Here is a 20915-nt window from a genome sequence, read left to right as displayed (position 1 = left end):
ATCTCAGTTTTATCTATCTATCTATCTATCTATCTATCTATCTATCTATCTATCTATCTATCTATCTATCTATCTATCTACTTATTTGGTGGGGCAATGAGGGTTAAGTGACTTGCCCAGAGTCACACAGCTAGTAATTGTCAAGTGTCTGAGGTTGGATTTGAACTTAGGTCCTCCTGAATCCAAGGCCAGTGCTTTATCCACTGTGCCACATAGCTGCCCCAGTTTTTTTGTTTGGTTTGGTTTGGTTTTTCTGCGAAGCAATGAGGGTTAAGTGACTTGCCCAGTGTCACACAGCTAGTATCAAGTGTCTGAGGCCATATTTGAACTCAGGTCCTCCTGAATCCAGGGCCAGGGCTCTATCCACTGTACCACCTAGCTGCCCCTGCCCCAGTTTTATTATTTATAAAAACAAAGGGGATGGACTAGATTTGAACTAGTGTCTTCCGGACTCCACGTTCAGCATTTCTGCCTTTGGGCCACTTACCAGAGCAGTGATTTTGTCCAGTTGTAAAGGCCTAAAATTCTAGCTATGATATCTAAAATTTAATGAGTGGTTGCCTTAAATTAGAAGCTTTAACAAGAGTTTAGACTTTTAAGTATTTATTAAAGTGCATCAGAAGTTAGTGAGGAGAGAGAAAGAGAAAGGTAAAAAGCAAACTTCATCTAACTATCTAAGAGAGTCCAGCATCTGTCCTCCCACCAAGCCGCAGTCCTGAAACAAAAGGGCTTGCTCCTCCCAGAAGCCTCCTGTGAAACAGGAAACAGGGCCTTCCACACACACAGCTCCAAGATCTGATTGACAGGACCCACGGGGTGGCAAATGTCATTTCCTGACACTGACTTGACCTTTGAAACCCCAGAAAGGTCGCTTCCCAACGCTAAAGTCACATGGTTTCTTTTCAGGCCAGAGCTCACAATGTCCCTCCCAGCAGGGGGTGTCATTCTAATTCTCACACAGTCAGTAGTTATATGTTCACAGTGAATCTTTTTTTTCTCAAAATCCTGTAATTCTATGAAGGCTGGTCTTATATATAAGAAGAGTCGATGATTGACAATTTATATATTGTTATTTGAGAGATTCTAGAAGTGTCCCCCCCAATCCCTAAATATCTCCCCCATCCAATTATCACTCTGCTTAAAATACTTCAATTAGAGATTCTTTCCTTTGAGTTTTACTCCTTTAAGGATTTCTTTGAAAATGCAAAACATCCTCAGAAGACTAAGACATGAATCTAATTCACACCAAGTTGTTAGTGTTCTGTCAGATCCTTCCTAAGGGAGCAGAGGGTCTTGGATACTGGTTTTGGAGTGGGAGAAAGAAAGGGAAAGAAGAAAATTTACTATCTGCCAGACTCTTCACTAAGCACTTTTTTTTTTTTAATGAGGCAATTGGGGTTAAGTGACTTGCCCAGGGTCACACAGCTAGTAAGTGTTAAGTGTCTGAGGCCAGATTTGAACTCAGGTACTCCTGACTCCAGGGCCGGTGCTCTATCCACTGTACCATCTAGCTGCCCCCACTAAGCACTTTTTAAAAAAACATATATTATTTCATTTGATCCTTACAAGAATTCTGATAGGTAAGTGAGAGGTACTATTATTGTCCTTATTTTATAGTTGAGGAAAATGAGGAAAACAGAGGTGAAGTGACTTGCCCAGTGTCACACAGTTAGTAAGTGTCCAAGGTCATATTCGAACTCAGGAAACTTAGGAAACTAGCTGTGGACCATTCAGCTCTCTCTCTCTGCTCTTGAGAAGAACCTTTCCCTTAGTTTACTAATCTAAACTTTTTTGGCATGCCTCCTATCAAGGTTATGACTGCTTCTATACTATCCAAGTTATTAGTAGACTAATCCACACATGCTGTCCTTCATAAAGGAAAGTGGGCTTCTTATTCACCATTGGTCGGGAATACATTTTGGGTTGTCTTCCTGTTCATAGAATCAATTTATCCTTATCCATATACACAGACGGATCCATCTCTATATCCACCCCTAATCCAGCGAAAATTAGAGCTTCATGGTTGGGGAGGAATACATGAGGCAGTGCTTGAATTGAGCCATGAAGGAAGGGAAAGAAAGTTTCTCTCTGAGGTCTTAATTCTAAACCCCATGATCCTATACTAAAACAACAAGTGTGATGATTTGATCTGGTTTTGGTTGTTGTTACTGTTTTTGTTTTTAGCTGTTCTGTGAATGTTGCCAATGATTGTTTATGGCATCAGTGGGGTATTTTAAAATATTAAGCCTGGTCTCATGACATGATCATAGTTATTAATCAGCTAATACACAACATAGAGCTGTAATTAGGATTGGGCAATGATGGCTTTGGTTTTGTCTCAGGGTGCTGAATAAATATGAGTGCTGACAAAAACCACAGTCCTGAGCTGCATAAGCTCTCTTCTGCCCTGACACATAGCTTCTTGGTAGTTATCTTACACTGCTTTACCAGTCTCCACTTCACCCCAGGGGATGGTGTCCATCATCCTATTCCTCAAACTGAAGTAGCATTTTGTGCTGCTTGCCTTAGGCACAAAAATTCCTAGTTACGGCCGTGATATAGTACCTTCCATTTTGGTATACCCAAGTGGCTTGTTAATAACTATTAGCTCAATATACTCTTGTTCGATAGGCAGATTTTTTTTTTTTAGGTTGGAGAAGTAAGTAGAAGTAGAATATTAGGTTTGAATTGAATCTGAAATGTTAATTCTTGAGGGGGGAGAGGGAGGGAAGAAGAGAGGAAGAGAGAGAGAGAGAGAGAGAGAGAGAGAGAGAGAGAGAGAGAGAGAGAATGTGTTGTTAAAGGTTTTTTCTTGGCTGTTTCTTTGAATAGTAAACCCTAAGCTCTGCCACAAAAGCAAATGGCTTGCCTTTTTCCTCCTTTAAAAAAAATCCATCTTACCAAGTACAATGAATGGGTTGCACCAGTTCAGCTGTCTTAAATCCTGGCCAGTGGTATTTGCTCTGCCTTCCAATACAGATTATTCACCATATTGCTAGCAATGAATGAGTGCCTTCACTTATTTTAAACTGACATTTCAGAGGGAAATGACATTGTCCCTTGCCTGCTGGTCATGTCTGCTTCCTTGCATCTCACAGCACACCACCCTGCTCTCCTAAAGCTCAGTATGAACTGGGTGACAATTTTGTACTGTGAGAGGGGGTGGAGTAGCATGCTTGCACATGTTCCCTGATAGTCTTCACATTATCACAATTCTGAATGGTTTCCATAGAAGCAGGACTAACAAATTCCGGTGACGTGATGTGAAAATAAATGAATAACTTAGCCTCGAAAGAATACAAATATTTGACTTGCCAAAAAAAAATACATCAATTCTAAGATTTAATCTTATGGGAATTGAGTATTTCGGATGGAAAAGGCTTAGTAATTTTAGTAACTGACATGAAAGTGTGCAGGAGGGTGTTTTTTCTTTTGAGGTTTGGTTCTTCTATAATTTGCTTCCAGGATTGTGGGCAGGGTGTTACTGGTTATGCCTTGCTGCTTCCCCTTCCCAATTCTAAAGGAAAGCCTAAGGCAGAATGATGGGGAATACTGATGACTTTAAAGTAAATGAGGATGCTCTATTGAGTGTCTGATGTTTCAGTGGAGTCTGTCACAGACTGACTTGTTGTGTGTGTATGTGTGTGTGTGTTTTTTTTCTTAAAGCCAAAAACCTATTTAGGAAGCAAAACAGTGTTCTTGTAGGCTACATTTAAATAGCCAGTTGTAATATAGGAATAATGGGCCACAGACTTGGGTTTTATTCATTTTGTTTTGCTCCATTGAAGCAGCTTTATTCCCTAATTAAAAAATATACACGCCTGTAGGGTCTTCTGTAAGTTTTTCTGTGGAGTTATGCTAAAGAATTGGATGAATTCAAGTAATAATGTAAAAGAGAAGAATATGACTATCCTTGGGTCTGAGACTCTGTTGGGCAATTTGCGAGATTAAATTAATTGTCTACTTGAACAACTTGATTACCTATACAATTTCTTGCATCAATTTTAAAAGAAAAAGATGTAGGTTGTTTAGTGAGTTTGGGGGAAAACCCCAAATATTTCTAAATAGCTTTAAGACTTACAAAGCAATTTCTACAAAGCACAGTACAAATTATATAAGCACCCATTTACTTATGAAACTGTTGTGTTTTTCATCTTGAAAGGAGACTTTCAAATACTCTTTACTTCGCCATGCTAATTAGTAAAAAGTCAGAGCCCAAACTAAGGAAAATTGGAATCCATTTGAACATGAAGCAATAACCAGCTGGGGTAAGTTCACATTGATTAATATTAGTCTCATGTGAAATCCAGTGCCTGGTACATAGTAAACCCTAGTAAACCCTTGTTGGATTGGATTGGAAGGAAGGAAGAACAGAGGTTGATTAGCCATATTGCCTCTATTTACTGAAAGACCCCATTATCATGATAATCAAAAGTTGGGTAAAGTTACACTTTTGCCCCACCTAAGTATTTTTCATTATAATTTCATTTTTTATTTTAGAAGGGAAAATAGAATTAGTATGCGACTCCTATTTACACCAACTAAGGTTTCATGTAACCATTATATGGGAAGAGTGCTTTAGATGCATACATTTGTAATGTGGGAGACAATACGAATTAGAGAAAAGCTGAATTATATAATATTTCTTTTTTGTAGCTTTCTTACTTTTAAGTATTTATTCCAACAAAGGTTAGTAGGGGATCCTGGGAACCTCCCCTAAGAGATGTGTATTTGACATTGTAACACATCATCCTTGTTTTCCTGATCCCTTTTTATCTTCTTGATTGTGTATATAATAAGAATTTGTTACTATTATTTTTGCCTTTAGCCATATTTTTGTCATCAGTGTATGTTGTTATTTTGGTTCTGTATTCTTTACTCTATCATTGATATGTTTTCCTATTTTTCTTTGTAATTCTTCACATTCACTACTTCATAAATTATACTTTGTCCAGGCATCCCCCAATCAATAGTGCTCATTTTGTTTCCAGTTATTTGCTATTAGAAATAATGCTGCTGACAGCATTTGGAGGATATTGTCTCAACACTGGGACCATTGGGGCAAGGATATGCTTGTTTTGTTTTTGTTTTTGTCTTTTTTTGGTGAGGCAATTGGGGTTAAGTGACTTGCCCAGGGTCACACAGCTAGTAAGCATCAAGTGTCTGAAGCTGGATTTGAACTTAGGTCCTCCTGAATCCAGAGCTGGTGCTTTATCCACTGTGCCACTTAGTTGCCCCGATATGCTTGTTTTTATGACTTTAACTGTCATTTCATAGTGCTTTCCAAAAATGTTGGGCCAATTAACAATTTCCCTGATAGTTTTTATAATAATAAAACCAAATAAATAATAAAAATAAAGCTTGTTTTTATTATGATTGCACTAAATTTTGTAATCTTTTATTATCTTTTTTCAATTTGATTGGAATCAGGTGGAATTTTGGTTGGTTTTAATTGCATTTTTCTGATTAGTAGAGATTTTTATAACATATTTCTTTTGTGATTGTTGATAGTTTCAAGAACTATGTTTATATCCTTTGACCATTTAACAAGTGGAAAATAGCCATTAGGAATTTAAATCAGTTCTTATGAATTCTGGATGTCAGACTCTTATCAATTGTTTCATATAAAGGTGTTTTTCCTATCCTGGATATATTGCTTTTTATTGTGCAAAAGTTTTTCTAAAAATTATATAAAGTTCATCTCTTTTATCTCTTCTAGTTTCCTCTGGGTTAAAGCTTGCTGTTATTTCTTCTTCTTCTTCTTCTTCTTCTTCTTCTTCTTCTTCTTCTTCTTCTTCTGGTGAGGCAATTGGGGTTAAGTGACTTGCCCAGGGTCACACAGCTAGTAAGTGTTAAGTGTCTGAGGCCGGATTTGAGCTCAGGTCCTCCTGACTCCAGGGCCAGTGCTCTATCCACTGCGCCACCTAGCTGCCCCTTTGCTGTTACTTCTTAAAAGCCTACAGCCTTTTAAAAAAAAGTAATAAATATTTTTATTTATAGTTTTGGGTTCCAATTTTTATCCCTCCTTCCCTCCCCTTCCTGGTCCCCCCAGGCAGTAAGCAATCAGATATAGGTTTTGCATATATGATTATGTAAAACGTTACCATATTAGTAATTTTGTATAAGAAACTTGAATAATAGAAAAAATGAAAGAAAGTGAAAAATAGCATGCTTCAGTCTATGTTTCATCAATTTCAGTTCTTTCTTTGGAGGTGGATAATATCTTTCATCATTAGTCCTTTGGGATTGTCTTGCATCATTGTATTGTCGAGAATAATCATCATTCCCACTTCATCAAACAATATTGCTGTCACTGTGCACAATGTTCTCTTAGTTCTGCTCTCTTCACTATACATCAGTTCATACAAGTCTTTCCAGGCCTTTCTGAAATCATCCTGCTTGTCATTTCTTATAGCACAATAATATTCCATCACCATCATATACCACAACTTATTTAGCCATTCCCCAATTGATGGGCATTCCTTTGATTTCCAATTCTTAGCCACCATAAAAAGAGCTACTATAAATATTTTTGTACAAATAGGAAAAGACTATGGTCTTTTTTTGTTTTGTTTTGTTTTTTTAGTGAGGCAATTGAGGTTAAGTGACTTGCCCAGGGTCACACAGCTAGTAAGTGTTAAGTGTCTGAGGCCAGATTTGAACTCAGGTACTCCTGTCTCCAGGGCTGGTGCTCTATCCACTGTGCCACCTATCTGCCCCAAGACTATAGTTTTAAAAAAAATCTTGTGGGTTTTTTTTCCATTTCATTTACTCCTCCCTAATTTCGGATCCTTCTTTCTCTAACCTTCTCCTTTCTCTGTAGCTTGTATCCTGACTCCTCAGTTTCTGGATAGTTGCTGCATTGAGCTTATAATGAGTAAAATTTGAATTGGGAAACTATGATTGATGCTTGTGTACCCTCCATTTTAAACAAATGAGGAAACTTTGGCCCAGAGTGGTATTATGACTTGCATGGGGTCACACAAACATGCCAACTGAGGTGGGATTAGAATCAAGGTTTCTTTCCTCCCAATACAGTGCTCATTCCATTATGCAGTTCTAGAGAATTATCTCATACAATTTTCTTAAACTTTTTGGTCTTTTACACTCTTAAAAATTATGAAACCCCAAAGAGCTTTTGTTTATGTGGGTCATATCTATTGATAGTTACCACATTATAAATTAAAACAGATACATTAAAACAATTATACATTCATTTAAATATAAAAATAAACACATCACATGTTTAATGTAAACAGCATATTTGTTTTTTGTTTGTTTGTTTGTTTGTTTTTGTTTTTTGCAGGGCAATGGGGGTTAAGTGACTTGCCCAAGGTCACATAGCTAGTAAGTGTCAAGTGTCTGAGGCCGGATTTGAACTCAGGAACTCCTGAATCCAGGGCTGGTGCTTTGTCCACTGTGCCACCTAGCCGCCCCTAAATAGCATATTTGTATGAAAAAAAATTTTTTTCTAAAACCAAAAAATTAGTGAGAAGAGTGGCATTGTTTTACATATTTTTGTAAGTCTCTCTAATGTCTGGCTTAATAGAGGGCAGTTGGATTCTCATAACTGCTTCTGCATTCATTCAATTTGTTGGTATTTTGTTTCGGTTGAAGTATATGAAGAAAATTCAGTCTCACTCAGATATGTAATTAGAAAAGGGAGTATTTTTTTGTGTGTGAGGCAATTGGGGTTAAGTGACTTACCTAGGGTCACACAGCCAGTAAGTGTTAAGTGCCTGAGGCTGGATTTGAACTCAGGTCCTCCCGACTCCAGAGCCGATGCTCTATCCACTGCACCACCTAGCTGCCCCTAAGGGAGAAATATTTTAATAGGTAAATAATGTGTTGGTATTATTTATGAAAATTGTTTTGGTATCGCAGACCCATTAAAAAGGATAGGCTTTAATGGACCATACTTTGAGAACTGCTGATCTAATAAAGGTTACTGCTTTTAAAAAAAGAAAGAAAGGAAATAGATGTTTGGGGAATGACACGTGGTGTGTTGTGGGAGAACATTGGACTTGGAGTCTGAGGGCCTGAGTTATTGACCTGGCACTAGTTACTTAATTTCTAACACCCTCAGTTCCTTATCTTCAAAAATAATACTACTTGCACTACCTATCTCCCAGGACTTTGTAAAGGCTTACATAGATGTAATATGGCAAGTGACAACGTGGGCTCCTCCAGCTGAGTAGCAGCAGCTTGTTCTCCATGTTTCTTCACTGGTGAATTTATAGTGAAGGCTCCTTCAGGAATGGTCTGAATTACGTACAGAATGATGAACTTTCATTCCACTAGCGGTTTCTCATTGTTAGGGAACCATTCTTGGTCATTGAAGGGATTTTTCTAAGAGTAAAGAAATGTCCTGCTTTCTTTGAGAGACATTTGATTTGGTTTTTTTTTTTTGGTGAGGCAATTGGGGTTAAGTGACTTGCCCAGGGTCACACAGCTAGTAAGTATCAAGTGTCTGAGGCCAGATTTGAACTCAGGTCCTCCTGATTAATCCACTGCACCACCTAGCTGCCCCTGCTTTAAGGTTTTAAAGCACTTTGCATATATGATCTCATTTGATCCTCATGACAGTTCTGTGAGGTAGATACCATTATTATCCTCATTTTACATACTATCATCCATTAGTAAATCAATAAACATTTAATAAGCACCTACCACATGCCACACACTGTGCTAAGCACTGGAGATACAAAAGAGGGAAAAGATAGTCTCTACTCTCAAGAAGCTTGCAATCTAATGGGAGCTACAATATGCAAACAAATATATACAGAGTAAACTATACACAAGATAAATGGGAAATAATTACCAACAGGGAGGAATCAGGGAAAGATTACTGGAGAAGGGAGCATTTCACTTGGTCTTTAAAGGATGAATAGGACTTTGGTTGTTGAGTTGTATCAGATTCTTTGTGACCCCATTTGGGGTTTTCTTGGCAAAGATACTGGAATGATTTGCTGTTTCCTTCTCCACCTCATTTTAAAGATGAAGAAACTGAGGCAAACAGGGGTTAAGTGACTTGTCCAAGGTCACACAGCTAGTTAGGTGTGTGAGGCCAGATTTGAACTCAGGAAGATTCATCTTCCTGATTCCAGGTCTAGTACTCTATCCATTGTACCACCTAGCTTCCCAGGACTTTGGTAGGCCTAATTTTTAACTTTTTCCCTTTTTTCACCCCAAGAAAGTTCAGTGGAGGACCTTAGAACGAACAGACCAAATTTTGGAGAATTAACATTCAGAGAGTTTGACTGATGAGCCCCTGAAGGAGAAAAAACCAAACAAACCAACAACCCAGTGCTTCCTGTATAACAAGAGACTTATTTGGTTTTTTATTTCTCTTCTCTACAGGCCTTGCAAACACCCACTAACTATACATAGGTCTATTTATAAATTTTTGGATAGGAAAAAAAAAATTAAATTTGAGCTCTCTGGCCAAACCTCCCTTCCCCCCAGATTCTGGATGTTTTGCTACTTTCCACTTTGTGAGAGTTCCTGGTTGTATAAGAGCAGGACTCAGACCAGCTTGGGTTACAAAAGCTGTTGTCTGACCCCTGCTACTGCACGGGGTCCTGGGCTGAATTCTCCCCTCCGCTTGCCTGCACAGTGTCTTGTTGGCCTGATTCATTCCAGTTCACCAAGTCCTTGGAATTTGGCAACTGGCATCACCATTGCTGAAACACCAGATTGTGCAGGATGTCAGTTGAGGCGCAGTTACTCGACAGTTCCCGCCCCTCCCACTCCCCTTTTAAAAGACTCTTGGTCCAGTTAAAATGACTGAGAGTTATTTCAAAATCTTTAACTTTCTACTTCTTGTTAATCTAACTTCCACGCCTGGGGTGAACAGAGAGGAAAAATGACATGTATCACAAGTCGTCTTTGGGCTTCATTTCCTCAACTTCTAAAAAAAAAAAATTAAGGGGAGGGATCTGAGGGCTTCAGGGGAGAGAATATTCATGGTACGTACATAAATTTCCTAACACATTCCAGGGGCTAAAGGAAAGGAACTTGGGAAAGGAGAAAGCTTTATTCCTAAAATTTTCCTAGTAGTCTAAATGTTATAATTATCCGGGATGTCCCCAGAGTCTTAGACTTAGACTTTGGGACATCTTGTATAGATCACAAATGGTTCCCATAGTTGAACAAGTTTGAATAAGTGATAGTGAGTGTTAAACACAGCAAGTAAATAGAGAATATATTAATTTGAGGTTAAAATAATATATAAATCATTATAAATTACGATAATTATAACAAATGGTATCATATGCTGAATTAAAATGTATTCTATTTTGACAAACTATAGTAAGACCTTGCCTTATTATCTCCTTTGATTCCTACAACAACACTTTGAGGAAGGTAGTTGAAATATTGTTGTAGCCATTTTACAGATTAAAAGACTTGAGACCTAGAGAGGTAAAATGACTTCCCTGTGGCCATGGATCCAATAAGAGTCTGAGTCCAGATTTAACCCCAGGGAAGTCCAAATACAGCTTATGAAGGCTATGAGTTCTAGTTCAGCCCTACTTTGTGGTCAATAAGAAATTGTCTTTTGGTCCCCTGACTCTCACTCTTCTCATGACACTGAAAGAAGAGTTACTATGAGAGTCCCAGAGCTCCATTTGAACTAGGTCAGGCCCTCTCAGCATCTTAGCACTGTATCAGTGCTGGGGGATGCTGGGACCTGCCCAAATGTCCTCCCCTGCCTTGTCATGGTGTAGTGATAACCTGGGTTTTTGAAGGCTATACTTTTGGTGTGTGAGCTTGGCCAAATGGACAAAATGCTGGACTTAGTCCTGGGTTTGAATTTTAACTCTGAGTCTTCCTAGGATCGAACATTTAGATCTGGAAGAGACTTTAGAGATCTCTTTCCTAGTGAGATTAAGTGACATATGCAAAGTCTTCTAAGTACCAAGTGAAAAAACCAGGATTTGAATCCAGGTCCTATGACTAAATCCACTACACTACTAGCTCCGTCACCATGGGAAAGTCATCTGATGTCTCTGAACCTCAGTTTTCTTATCTATAAAATGTGTGCCTACCTCTCAGTGTTGTTGTGAGGTTCAAATGGGATAATCTATGTAGGGTGTTTTACAAATCTTACCTATATATGTAAGCTGTTATTATTATTATTGTTATTATTACTAAACAGGAAAGTTTTTGTAGATAACTCTGTCTGCCCATTGGACAATTCACATTACCTGTCATGTAGACATCTCAAACTTGACATGACCCACAACCTTGTTATCTCTCCCACAAACACATCTCTTGCTCAAATTTCCCCATTTCTGTTGAAGCCACCACCATCCATTCAATCACTCAGGTTTAAAACCTTGGTGTCATCCTCACCTTCTCACTCTTTCCCACCCTATCTATACCATCACTTCTAAATCTTGTCAATTTTCCCTGGGCATCTCTTGTGCTCTCCTTCTCTCCTCTCACATGACCACCACCCTTGTTTATTCCTCACCACCTCTCATCTGGACTATTGCCTTCAGACTCCTCTTTGGTCAGCCTGCCTTGAGAGTCTCTTCCTTGTACGATCCACAGTCCTTGGTTCTTCATGGGCCCTTTTCTGCTTCTATAACATAGGTCACCAAATTTTAGAGACAGAAATAACTGTTTGGGCTAAAAGGTTTCCTTTTGTTTTGTTTTTTGTGGGGCAATGGGGATTAAGTGACTTGCCCAAGGTCACACAGCTAGTAAATGTCAAGTGTCTGAGGTCAGATTTGAACTCAGATCCTTCTGAATCCAGGCCCAGTGCTCTATCCACTGTGCCACCTAGCTGCCCCCCCTAAGGTAGCCTGATACTGCTGGAAAGAACAATGTTCTAAGACACCTGGACTTATTTATTGTTGTTATTCAGTTGTGTCTGATGCTTTGTGACCCCATTTGGGGTTTTCTTAGTAAAGTTTCTAACATGGTTTGCTATTTCCTCTTCCAGCTAATTTTATAGATAAGGAAACTGAGGCAATCAAAGTTAAGTGAATTGCCCAGAATCACATGGCTAGGAAGTATCTGAGGCCATATTTGAACTCAGGAAGATTAGTCTTCTTGACTCCAGGCCAGCACTACTGTGCCACTTGGACTTATTAGGTGCTTTGTAAATATTTGTTGAATTGTATCATTATTTATGAATAAGGAATAACTGTGGGAAAGGGGCATCTTTGAAAAGCCAAAGTGACAGTATTGCTTTATGTTTTGTTTTCCTCACAGGGTTACCCAGTATACACCTTACCAACCAGAGGTGTCCCAGGGAAGACTGGAGAGTTTGCTCAATTTCCAGACCATGGTGTGTGACATCACTGGGATGGATGTAGCCAATGCTTCCTTGCTAGATGAGGGGACTGCTGCAGCTGAGGCTATGCAGTTATGTCACAGGTAAGACCACTAAATCCTTATAGCCTGGAAGGAGTACCCACTAGGAGCTCAACCATCCCCTGATATACAGGGGGGGCTAACTGGAAGGAAGTTACAAAACTCTGTCAACTGAATCTAGATTATATAATCCAATTTCAACCAGGTCCTCATGAATGTACAACCTTCCTTCATCATTTCCCTAATTCATGATCAAACTCTTCATAGCTGTTGCTCCCAGCCTTGCCTTCCCTTGCCTTCCCTTGCCTTCCCTTGCCTTCCCTCGCCCCGCCTCGCCCCGCCTCTTCTCTTCTCTTCTCTATTATTCCAAATCATCCCCTACCCTTTCAGCAGAAGGCTTCATCTCCTGATATATTCCCTATACAGAGGTTGTACATTATGAATGTCCTTTCTCTCCTGTGTTATATGTCAGAGCTATAACTTGGTGGGGGGTTTTTTGGCACCCTTATCTCTATCTACCCTCTCACTCCAAACTCTCCTTGCCCCACTGAAAAAAAAAAAGAAAAACAAAACCTTTGTAACAAATATGCATACTCTTGGAGGAGCCAAGATGATGGAGGAAAGGCAGTGACTTCCCTGAGCTCTCCCCAAGACCCCTCCAAATACCTTCAAATAATGCCATAAGACAATTCCTGGAGCAGCAGAACCCACAAAAAGACAGGGTGAAATAATTTTCCAGCCAAAGACAACTTAGAAGGTCGTCAGGAAAGGTCTGTTGTATCAGGGTGAGAGGGGAGCACAGCCCAGTGCAGGCTGTGCCAGCACAGACCCAACCCCAGCACAGATCTAGCCACAGCCACAGCCACAGCCACAGCAAACCAGAAGCAGGCCTTGGGAGCTTCTGAATCAGCAGTGACAACAACTGCTTCTGGGACTCAGCCCACAGATGGTAAGGAGGTCAAACAATTGGCCAGAGGGAGATCACTTTGCTAGCACTGAGGCAGGACTCTGTTGTTTTGCCCATACTGGGATCCAGGTCACAGACTTGGAGGGGGGTCCCTGCCTGGTGGGGGAGGAGCACAAGCACACGAGAGCTTGCAGCCACAGTGGAACAGAACTCTGTTCATAATTCCAGGGCAGAAAAGCAGGCTTGTGGTTGCTTTCAGACCAGATCAGTCCAGGAGAGTAGTAAACATACCTTTCCTTAAATCATACCACATTGGAAGAGCTAAAAACTTACAAATTCCTAGAAGTATCTCTGAAAACAGCTACACAAAACCCATGAAGCTTGAGACAGTGCGCCCTTCACTCTGGAAGCAGTGCCTTACTTTAACAGAGTTAAAAGTCAAGAAACAGGCTGGGAAAATGAGCAAACAGAAAAAAATGATAACCATAGAAAGTTTCTATGGTGACAAGGAAGATCAAAATACACCCTCAGAAGAAGGTAACAAAGTCAAAGCTCCTACATCCAAAGCTTCCAAGAAAAATATGAATTGGTCTCAGGTCATAGAAGTACTCAAAAAGGACTTTGAAAATAAAGTAAGAGAGGTAGAGGAAAAAATGGAAAGAGAAATGTGAGTGATGCAAGAAAATTATGAAAAAAAGTCAACAGCTTGGTAAAGGAGACACAAAAAGTACTGAAGAGGGGCAGCTAGATGGCGTAATGGATAGAGCGCTGGCCCTGGAGTCAGGAGTACCTGAGTTCAAATCCGGCCTCAGACACTTAACACTTACTAGCTGTGTGACCCTGGGCAAGTCACTTAACCCCAATTGCCTTACTAAAAAAAAAAAAAAAACTAACAAAACAAACAAACAAACAAAAAAAGTACTGAAGAAAATAATATCTTAAAAAACAAACTAGGCCAAATGGTAAAAGAGGTACAAAAAGCCAATGAGGAAAAGAATGTCTCAAAAAGCTGAATTGACCGAATGGAAAAGGAGGTACAAAAGCTCCCTGAAGAAAATAACTCCTTAAAAATTAGGATCGAGCAAATTGGAAGCTAATGACTTTATGAGTAATCAAGAAACAACAAAGAAAAACAAATATGCATACTCAAGTAAAACAAATTTCCAAATTCAGCTATTCCATTTCTATTATTCTCTATCACCTTCATACCCATATCCAACCCAACCCACACCCACATATCCACGTACCCACAAATACTTTCTCTCTAAGCAAGACTAAAGTTCATATCATGCCTTAGAAACTTACTATCTGTGTGACCCTTTCTCATGTTCAGCTTTCTTATCTATAAAATAGAGATAATAATAGCACCTACCTCACTGGGTAACAGTGAGGATCAAATGAAATACACGTGTGTGTGTGTGTGTGTGTGTGTGTGTGTGTGTGTGTATCTATCTATTTAAACCTGCCTCCCCTACAACCCTGCCTTAACCCTCTTCTGGAAAAAGCTCTTCAATGACAATGGCCCAGTGAGGTAGCTGCTATTATTATATATCTATATCTGTATATATATATATATATATGTACATGTATATTGTATGTATATATGTATGCATAGTGGGTAGCAAACCTTAAATGTTAAGGCAAATATTATTATTTAACTTCTTTCTATCAGTTGATTTCTTCTCTGTTGTCTACCAGTCTAGAATTTAACCTCCAGATTAAACACACACACACACACACACACACACACACAGTCATACACACAGTGACCATGACATTTTCTCAAGTTATTTTTCTATATATCTTGATTATTTTGTTCTTTGTATTTGTAGTCTCAGCACCTAATACTGTGTCTGGAACATAGTAGTGCATAATAAATGCTTGTTGATTGTTTGATTCAATTAATTAAACTTTTTGTCTTTATTTCTTCCACTCACTTTCTAATATATGCTCAACTAAGACTGCTCTCTCCAAGATTATTGTCAATTTCTTAATTGCTAATCATTTGACACTATTGACCCCTGACTCTTTCCTCCCTAGGCTTTTCATTATGATGGTTCTCTTCCTATTTGTCTGTCTACTCCTTAGTTTCCTTTACTAGGTCATCCCACCCCTTAAACATGGATGTCTACCAAGGCTCTGTCTAGGACCTCTTTTTCTTTCTATGCTCTATGGCTTAGGGATATTATGGGATCTCTTGGGTTTAATCTCTATGCAGATGCTCACAAATTTATATTTCCAGCCTAATCTTTCTCCTGAGGTCTAGTCTTATATATACAAATTGCTTATTGGATATCTTCTTTTTTAATTTAGCATTTTATTTTTCCCCAATTATATGTAAAACCAATTTTTAACATCCATTTAAAAAACTTTGTGTTCCAAATTTTCTCCCTTTCTCCCTCCCCACCCCACTTTGAGAGGGCAAGAAATTCGATATGTTATACATGTGTAATCATGCAAAACATTTCCATATTAGTCATGTTGTAAAAAAAAGACAGACAAAAAAACCTCAAGAAAAATAAAGTTAAAAAAAATATGCTTCAAAATGTATTCTTTCTCTGGGGATGGACAGCATTGTTCATCATAAGTCCTTCAGAATTGTCTTAGATCATTGTAATCCTGAAAAAAAACTAAGTCATTCACAGCTGATAATCTTCCAGTATTGTTTTTATTTTGTACACAGTACATTCCACTTTGTATCAGCTCATATAAATCTTTCTAGGTTTTTCTGAGAGCATCCTGCTTATCATTTCTTATAGCATAATAGTATTCCATCATAATCACATACCACAATTTGTTCAGCCATTCCCCAATTGATGGGCATCTCAGTTTCCAATTCTTTGCTACCAGGAAACAGCTGCTATAAATATTTTTTGTATATATAGGTCCTTTTTTTTTTTACCCCTTTTTGGATACAGACCTAGTAGTGGAATTGCTAGGTCAAAGAGTATGCATGGTTTTATAGAACTTTGGACATAATTCCAAATTGCTCTACAGAGTGGTTGGATCAGTTCACAGATCCACCAACAATGCATTAGTTTCTCATTTTCTCCATGGCCCCTATAATATTTGTCATTTTCCTCTGCTGTCCTATTATCTAATCCAGTAGGTATGAGGTAGTACCACAGAATTGTTTTGATTTGCATCTTTCCATAGTGACTTAGAGTGTGTGTTTTTCATATGGCTATAGATAGCTTTGATTATTTCATCTTAAAACTGTTAAAAAAAAAAAGGAACCCTCCCCCCAAAACAAAAAAAACCAACCCTGTTCATATCTTTTGATCATTTATTAGTTGAGGAATGACTCAAGGTGCCTAGTGGGGCATGTACACCTTGGGTGGAGTTCTAGGACATTCCCCCAACCCCTTCTTTTAAAATTTGTTACTTGGTGACTTGGTGCCACTGGTTCCCTCCTGACTATATTCTAAAATGCAAACTTTTGATATTAGGTACCCCCTACAATCTGGTTCCAACTTACCTTTGCCACCTCATTCCACATTGTTGTTGTGACAACACTCTAGTCACACCATGCCACTAAATGTTCCCTGTTTTTATTTTACACTTCCCCACCTACATGCATTCATGTAACTTATTCGTCATGCTTAGAATGAATTCTCTCCTCATCTCTCCCTGCTAAGATTCTTTTCTCTTTAAAGTCAAATTCCAATAGCTAGGTCATACCCACTGTCTTGGGGTGAAGAAGACCTGAGTTCAACTCCAGCCTCAGACACTTATTATCTGTGTGACCCTGGGCAAGTCATTTAACTGCTCTGTGTCTCAGTTTTCTCAACTGAAAAATGGGCATCATTATAGCACCTATCTCCCAAGGATCAAATGAGACAGTAGTTGTAAAGTGCTTAGCACAGTGCCTGGCACATAGTAGGCACTATTTAAATGCTAATATTATTATTTTATTTTTTGGTGAGGCAATTGGGGTTAAGTGACTTGCCCAGGGTCACACAGCTAGGCTAATATTATTATTAATATTATTATTGTTATTATGTACCACCTTGCCTATTAATTAATTCTCTGATTATCTCCTCCATAACTCCAGTAGAAAGTGATTTTCCTTCCTTAGATTCTTAGAGCATTTTGAATCTTTACTTTTCATCAACACAGCCTTCTTTCTAGCATATTTATGTCTATACTGTATCCATCCTACTAAAGTCCTTTAAAAATAAGAACTGTGCCATTTATTGTCTTTGGCTACCTTGAATCCTGGCACAGTGCCTTGTACATATTAACAAATAAACCTAACAAATACTTTGTTGAATTTAATTGGCATATTCCCATTGCAGGTAAACCAATTTATATGAGAAATCTGCCCAATTCATCCTATAGTTTCTGGAGCTTTATATCTATACCTTTCTTCCTTTCTCACTAAAATCTCCTCTTGATTTTTCTCTCCTCTCCTTGAAGCTGGAAAGCCACACCTAAACTTGCTAGAGATAGAGGAAAGTATAGAGGTTGTAATGGTACTTCTCCTTCACTGAATACCATTGTGATCAGCTTTATTGTCTCTTCTAGTGGCATGAAAGCCTGAAAAATGCTCTCCTGCTACTCCTCCGCAATTTTTCTGAGATTATTCACCCATTCTTCATCTGTCTTCGCAAAGTCTATTTCCCCTACAATCCTTGAATACTAATTATTCTCTCAACCCTGCAGTTGCCTTCTTTCCTACAACAAAATCTTCTCTTTTATTCTTAGAGATGTTTATTCATTTGGTGACTTTGGAATATCATGTGAACTCTTTAACAATTAATCTATCCTTCTTCCCCCTGTATTTATTTATTTATTTGAAGTTACTTCAGTGCTTTAATGATCCCTGATTTCATCAGTTGGAGTTTTATATCTCCTTATGTAAAAGCACAGATTCTCTCTGCCCGAGGAAGAAAACAAGCATGTATTAAACACCTACTATGTGCCAAGCACTGGGCTAAATGTTTTACAAGTATCATCTCATTTGATTCTCACAACAACCTTTAGAGGTAGATACTATTATTATCCTCCTTTTGCAGTTGATGAAACTGAGGCAGAGATTAAGTGACTTGCCTAGGGTCACACAGCTGGTAAGTATATGAGGCTGGATTTGAATTCATGTCTTCCTGAGTCCAAGTCTAGCCCTCTATCCACAGTACCACCCAGCTGACTGTTAGGACATGGTTTAATGAACTTTTGTGTCTAAAAATGTATTCTCTAGTTCCAAACCCTCTCCAACTTTAGTTTGAGTGGTTCTTGGAGGACAGATGCAGGCTGTTACCAGGACTCTCTTTGACTTAATAGGACCCACCAGAGTTTAAAGTGGCTCATCTGTACTTTGAGAGCCATGGTCACCTCCAAAACAAGATCATGAATCAGAGAATTTTTTTTCCCTTACCATTGACCTTCTTCACCTTCATCATCATTATCATCCTCATTGCCTGATCTGCTATCCAGAGTTGGGAGTTGTCCCAAAGAGGATGTAATTGAGCCTACAGAAGATGACTTCACATCCCAATACTTTCATTCAATTACCACAAAATTAAAAAAATTAATTTATCCCCCCTCACAAATGCATTAAACATAAAAACAGTGATGGTATAGTGGCTAGCCCCAGGGCTGTTTCCTTCTGAATTCTTTTGAATATCAAGATGAGAAGAATTCAGTAGTAATAATATTCAGTATGATGTGGTAAATAGAGTTAAAACATGGATTCAGAAAGACCCACTTCTGACACAAAAACTGTATGACACTGGGCAGGTCACTGAAACTCCCTGAACCTCAGTTTCCTTATTTGTTGTGAGAATTAAATGGGTTGTTGGGAGGATCAAATGAGATATTTTCCAAAAAGCAGTTTTGAAAACTTTTAACATAGTATTTAAATGCCAATTATTATTAAGAGGAGACTGAGGCTCATGGAAGTTGAGACTTACCTAGGGTTACATGACTGATAGTCTATGAGGTAGAATTTGAACCGTGGTCAAATTAAATTTTTTATTGCATGATTTATTACATAAATTGCATAAAATTACATAAAACATAAAATGCATAAATAGGATTGCAAGGGAAACCAATTATATTGAAATAAAGATGTATTTTTCCCCTATCCAAGTTCACAGACCTCCTGAAATCTAGCCCAATCTTATAATTGAAGGATGAAGAAAGAGGCCTTAAGAGAAGTTTCTTGGGGCAGCTAGGTGGCACAGTGGATAGAGCACTGGCCCTGGAGTCAGGAGTACCTGAGTTCAAATCCAGCCTCAGACACTTAACACTTACTAGCTGTGTGACCCTAGGCAAGTCACTTAACCCCAATTGCCTCACTAAAAAAAAAAAAAGAAGTTTCTTGCTCAGGGTCCCCAGGTCATTCAATTATAGAATTTGTAGCCAGAGGGATCCTTGGGCATCATTTATTTCACATTTCTTATGTGAAGTTCACTACTCTGTCCTCTATTATTCCCTGTCTCAAAAGACAGCTAAGACTCTTTCTTTCTTTCTCTCTCTCTTTCTTTCTTTCTTTTTTAATTGCCTGGGGCAGGAGGAGAGGATGCATTGCTGGTGAAAGTCCAGTAGGGTGAACTAAAAGGAGGTTGTTTAATTATCACAGGGGTTCTCTGGAGTGGGAACATCCCACATTTTCAAAATTCATAATTTTCAACTTTACCCTTATTGTAAAATCTGATGCCTCTTGTACATCTCATGAACATTTTGATCCAGATGACTCTTTTCTTTTGCTTTGTTCTGTTCCTTCCTGATCATAGAGAACTTTTTGGTTTCCTCTTTGTATCTTTTTAAGAAATATATTTTTAGTTATTTGGTTAAATATTTCCCAACTACATTAAAAATTTTTAACATGAATTTTTAAAAATGTTGAATTCCAAATTCTCTCCATTCCTCTTGGTCCTCTCCCATCACTTGAGAAGGAAAGCAATATGATATTGATTATATATATGAAGTCATTCAAAATATATTTCCATGTTAGCCATGTTGCAAAAGAAAACACACAAACACAAACAAAAAAAAATAAAGTATGAAAAAAGTATTCCTCAATCTGCACTTAGAGTTCATTGCTTCTCTCTGGAGGTAGATAGCATTTTTCATCACAAGACTTTTGGAGCTGTCTTGGATCAGTGTCTTGATCAGAGTGGCCAAGTCTTTCACAGTTAATCACCATACAATGTTGCTATCCTTGTGTACAATGTACTCCTTATTCTGCTCACTTCACTTTGCACCAGTTCATATAAGTCTTCCCAGGTTTTTCTAAAACCATCCTATTCATCATTTTTTATAGGACAACAGTACTGCATCACACAGTCACATACTGTAACTTCCCCTCCTCTTTGTATCTTGCAGCTCTCCAACTATACTATACATTCTCTGCCCCACCAAACATTTTTTCCTAGAGTTGAATCTTTCAGTTTGTAGTTAATTCCTGACTTTTCCTTTTCTTCTTCTTCTTCTTCTTCTTCTTCTTCTTCTTCTTCTTCTTCTTCTTCTTCTTCTTCTTCTTCTTCTTCTTCTTCTTCTTCTCCTTCTTCTCCTCCTTCTCCTCCTTCTCCTCCTTCTCCTCCTCCTCCTCCTCCTCCTTCTTCTTCTTCTTCTTCTTCTTCTTCTTCTTCTTCTTCTTCTTCTTCTTCTCCTTCTCCTTCTTCTCCTCCTTCTCCTCCTTCTCCTTCTCTTCCTTCTCCTCCTTCTCCTCCTCCTTCTT

General features: G+C 38.5%; 1 protein-coding gene across 2 annotated transcripts in view; it reads left to right on the top strand.

Moving 5' to 3' along the window:
- The window catches only part of GLDC (glycine decarboxylase), a 125248-nt gene that overhangs the window by 27842 nt on the left and 76491 nt on the right, over window positions 1-20915 (top strand). For both annotated transcript variants that reach the window (XM_043974717.1, XM_043974721.1), the window contains one exon: window positions 12223-12387. In XM_043974717.1, coding sequence (XP_043830652.1) covers window positions 12223-12387 — 165 coding nt within the window. The remainder of the gene's footprint in view (window positions 1-12222; window positions 12388-20915) is intronic.

Source organism: Dromiciops gliroides, chromosome 1 (assembly GCF_019393635.1).
Source record: "Dromiciops gliroides isolate mDroGli1 chromosome 1, mDroGli1.pri, whole genome shotgun sequence".
NCBI classification, from domain to species: domain Eukaryota; kingdom Metazoa; phylum Chordata; class Mammalia; order Microbiotheria; family Microbiotheriidae; genus Dromiciops; species Dromiciops gliroides.
This window is presented reverse-complemented; position numbering and strand designations above follow the sequence as displayed.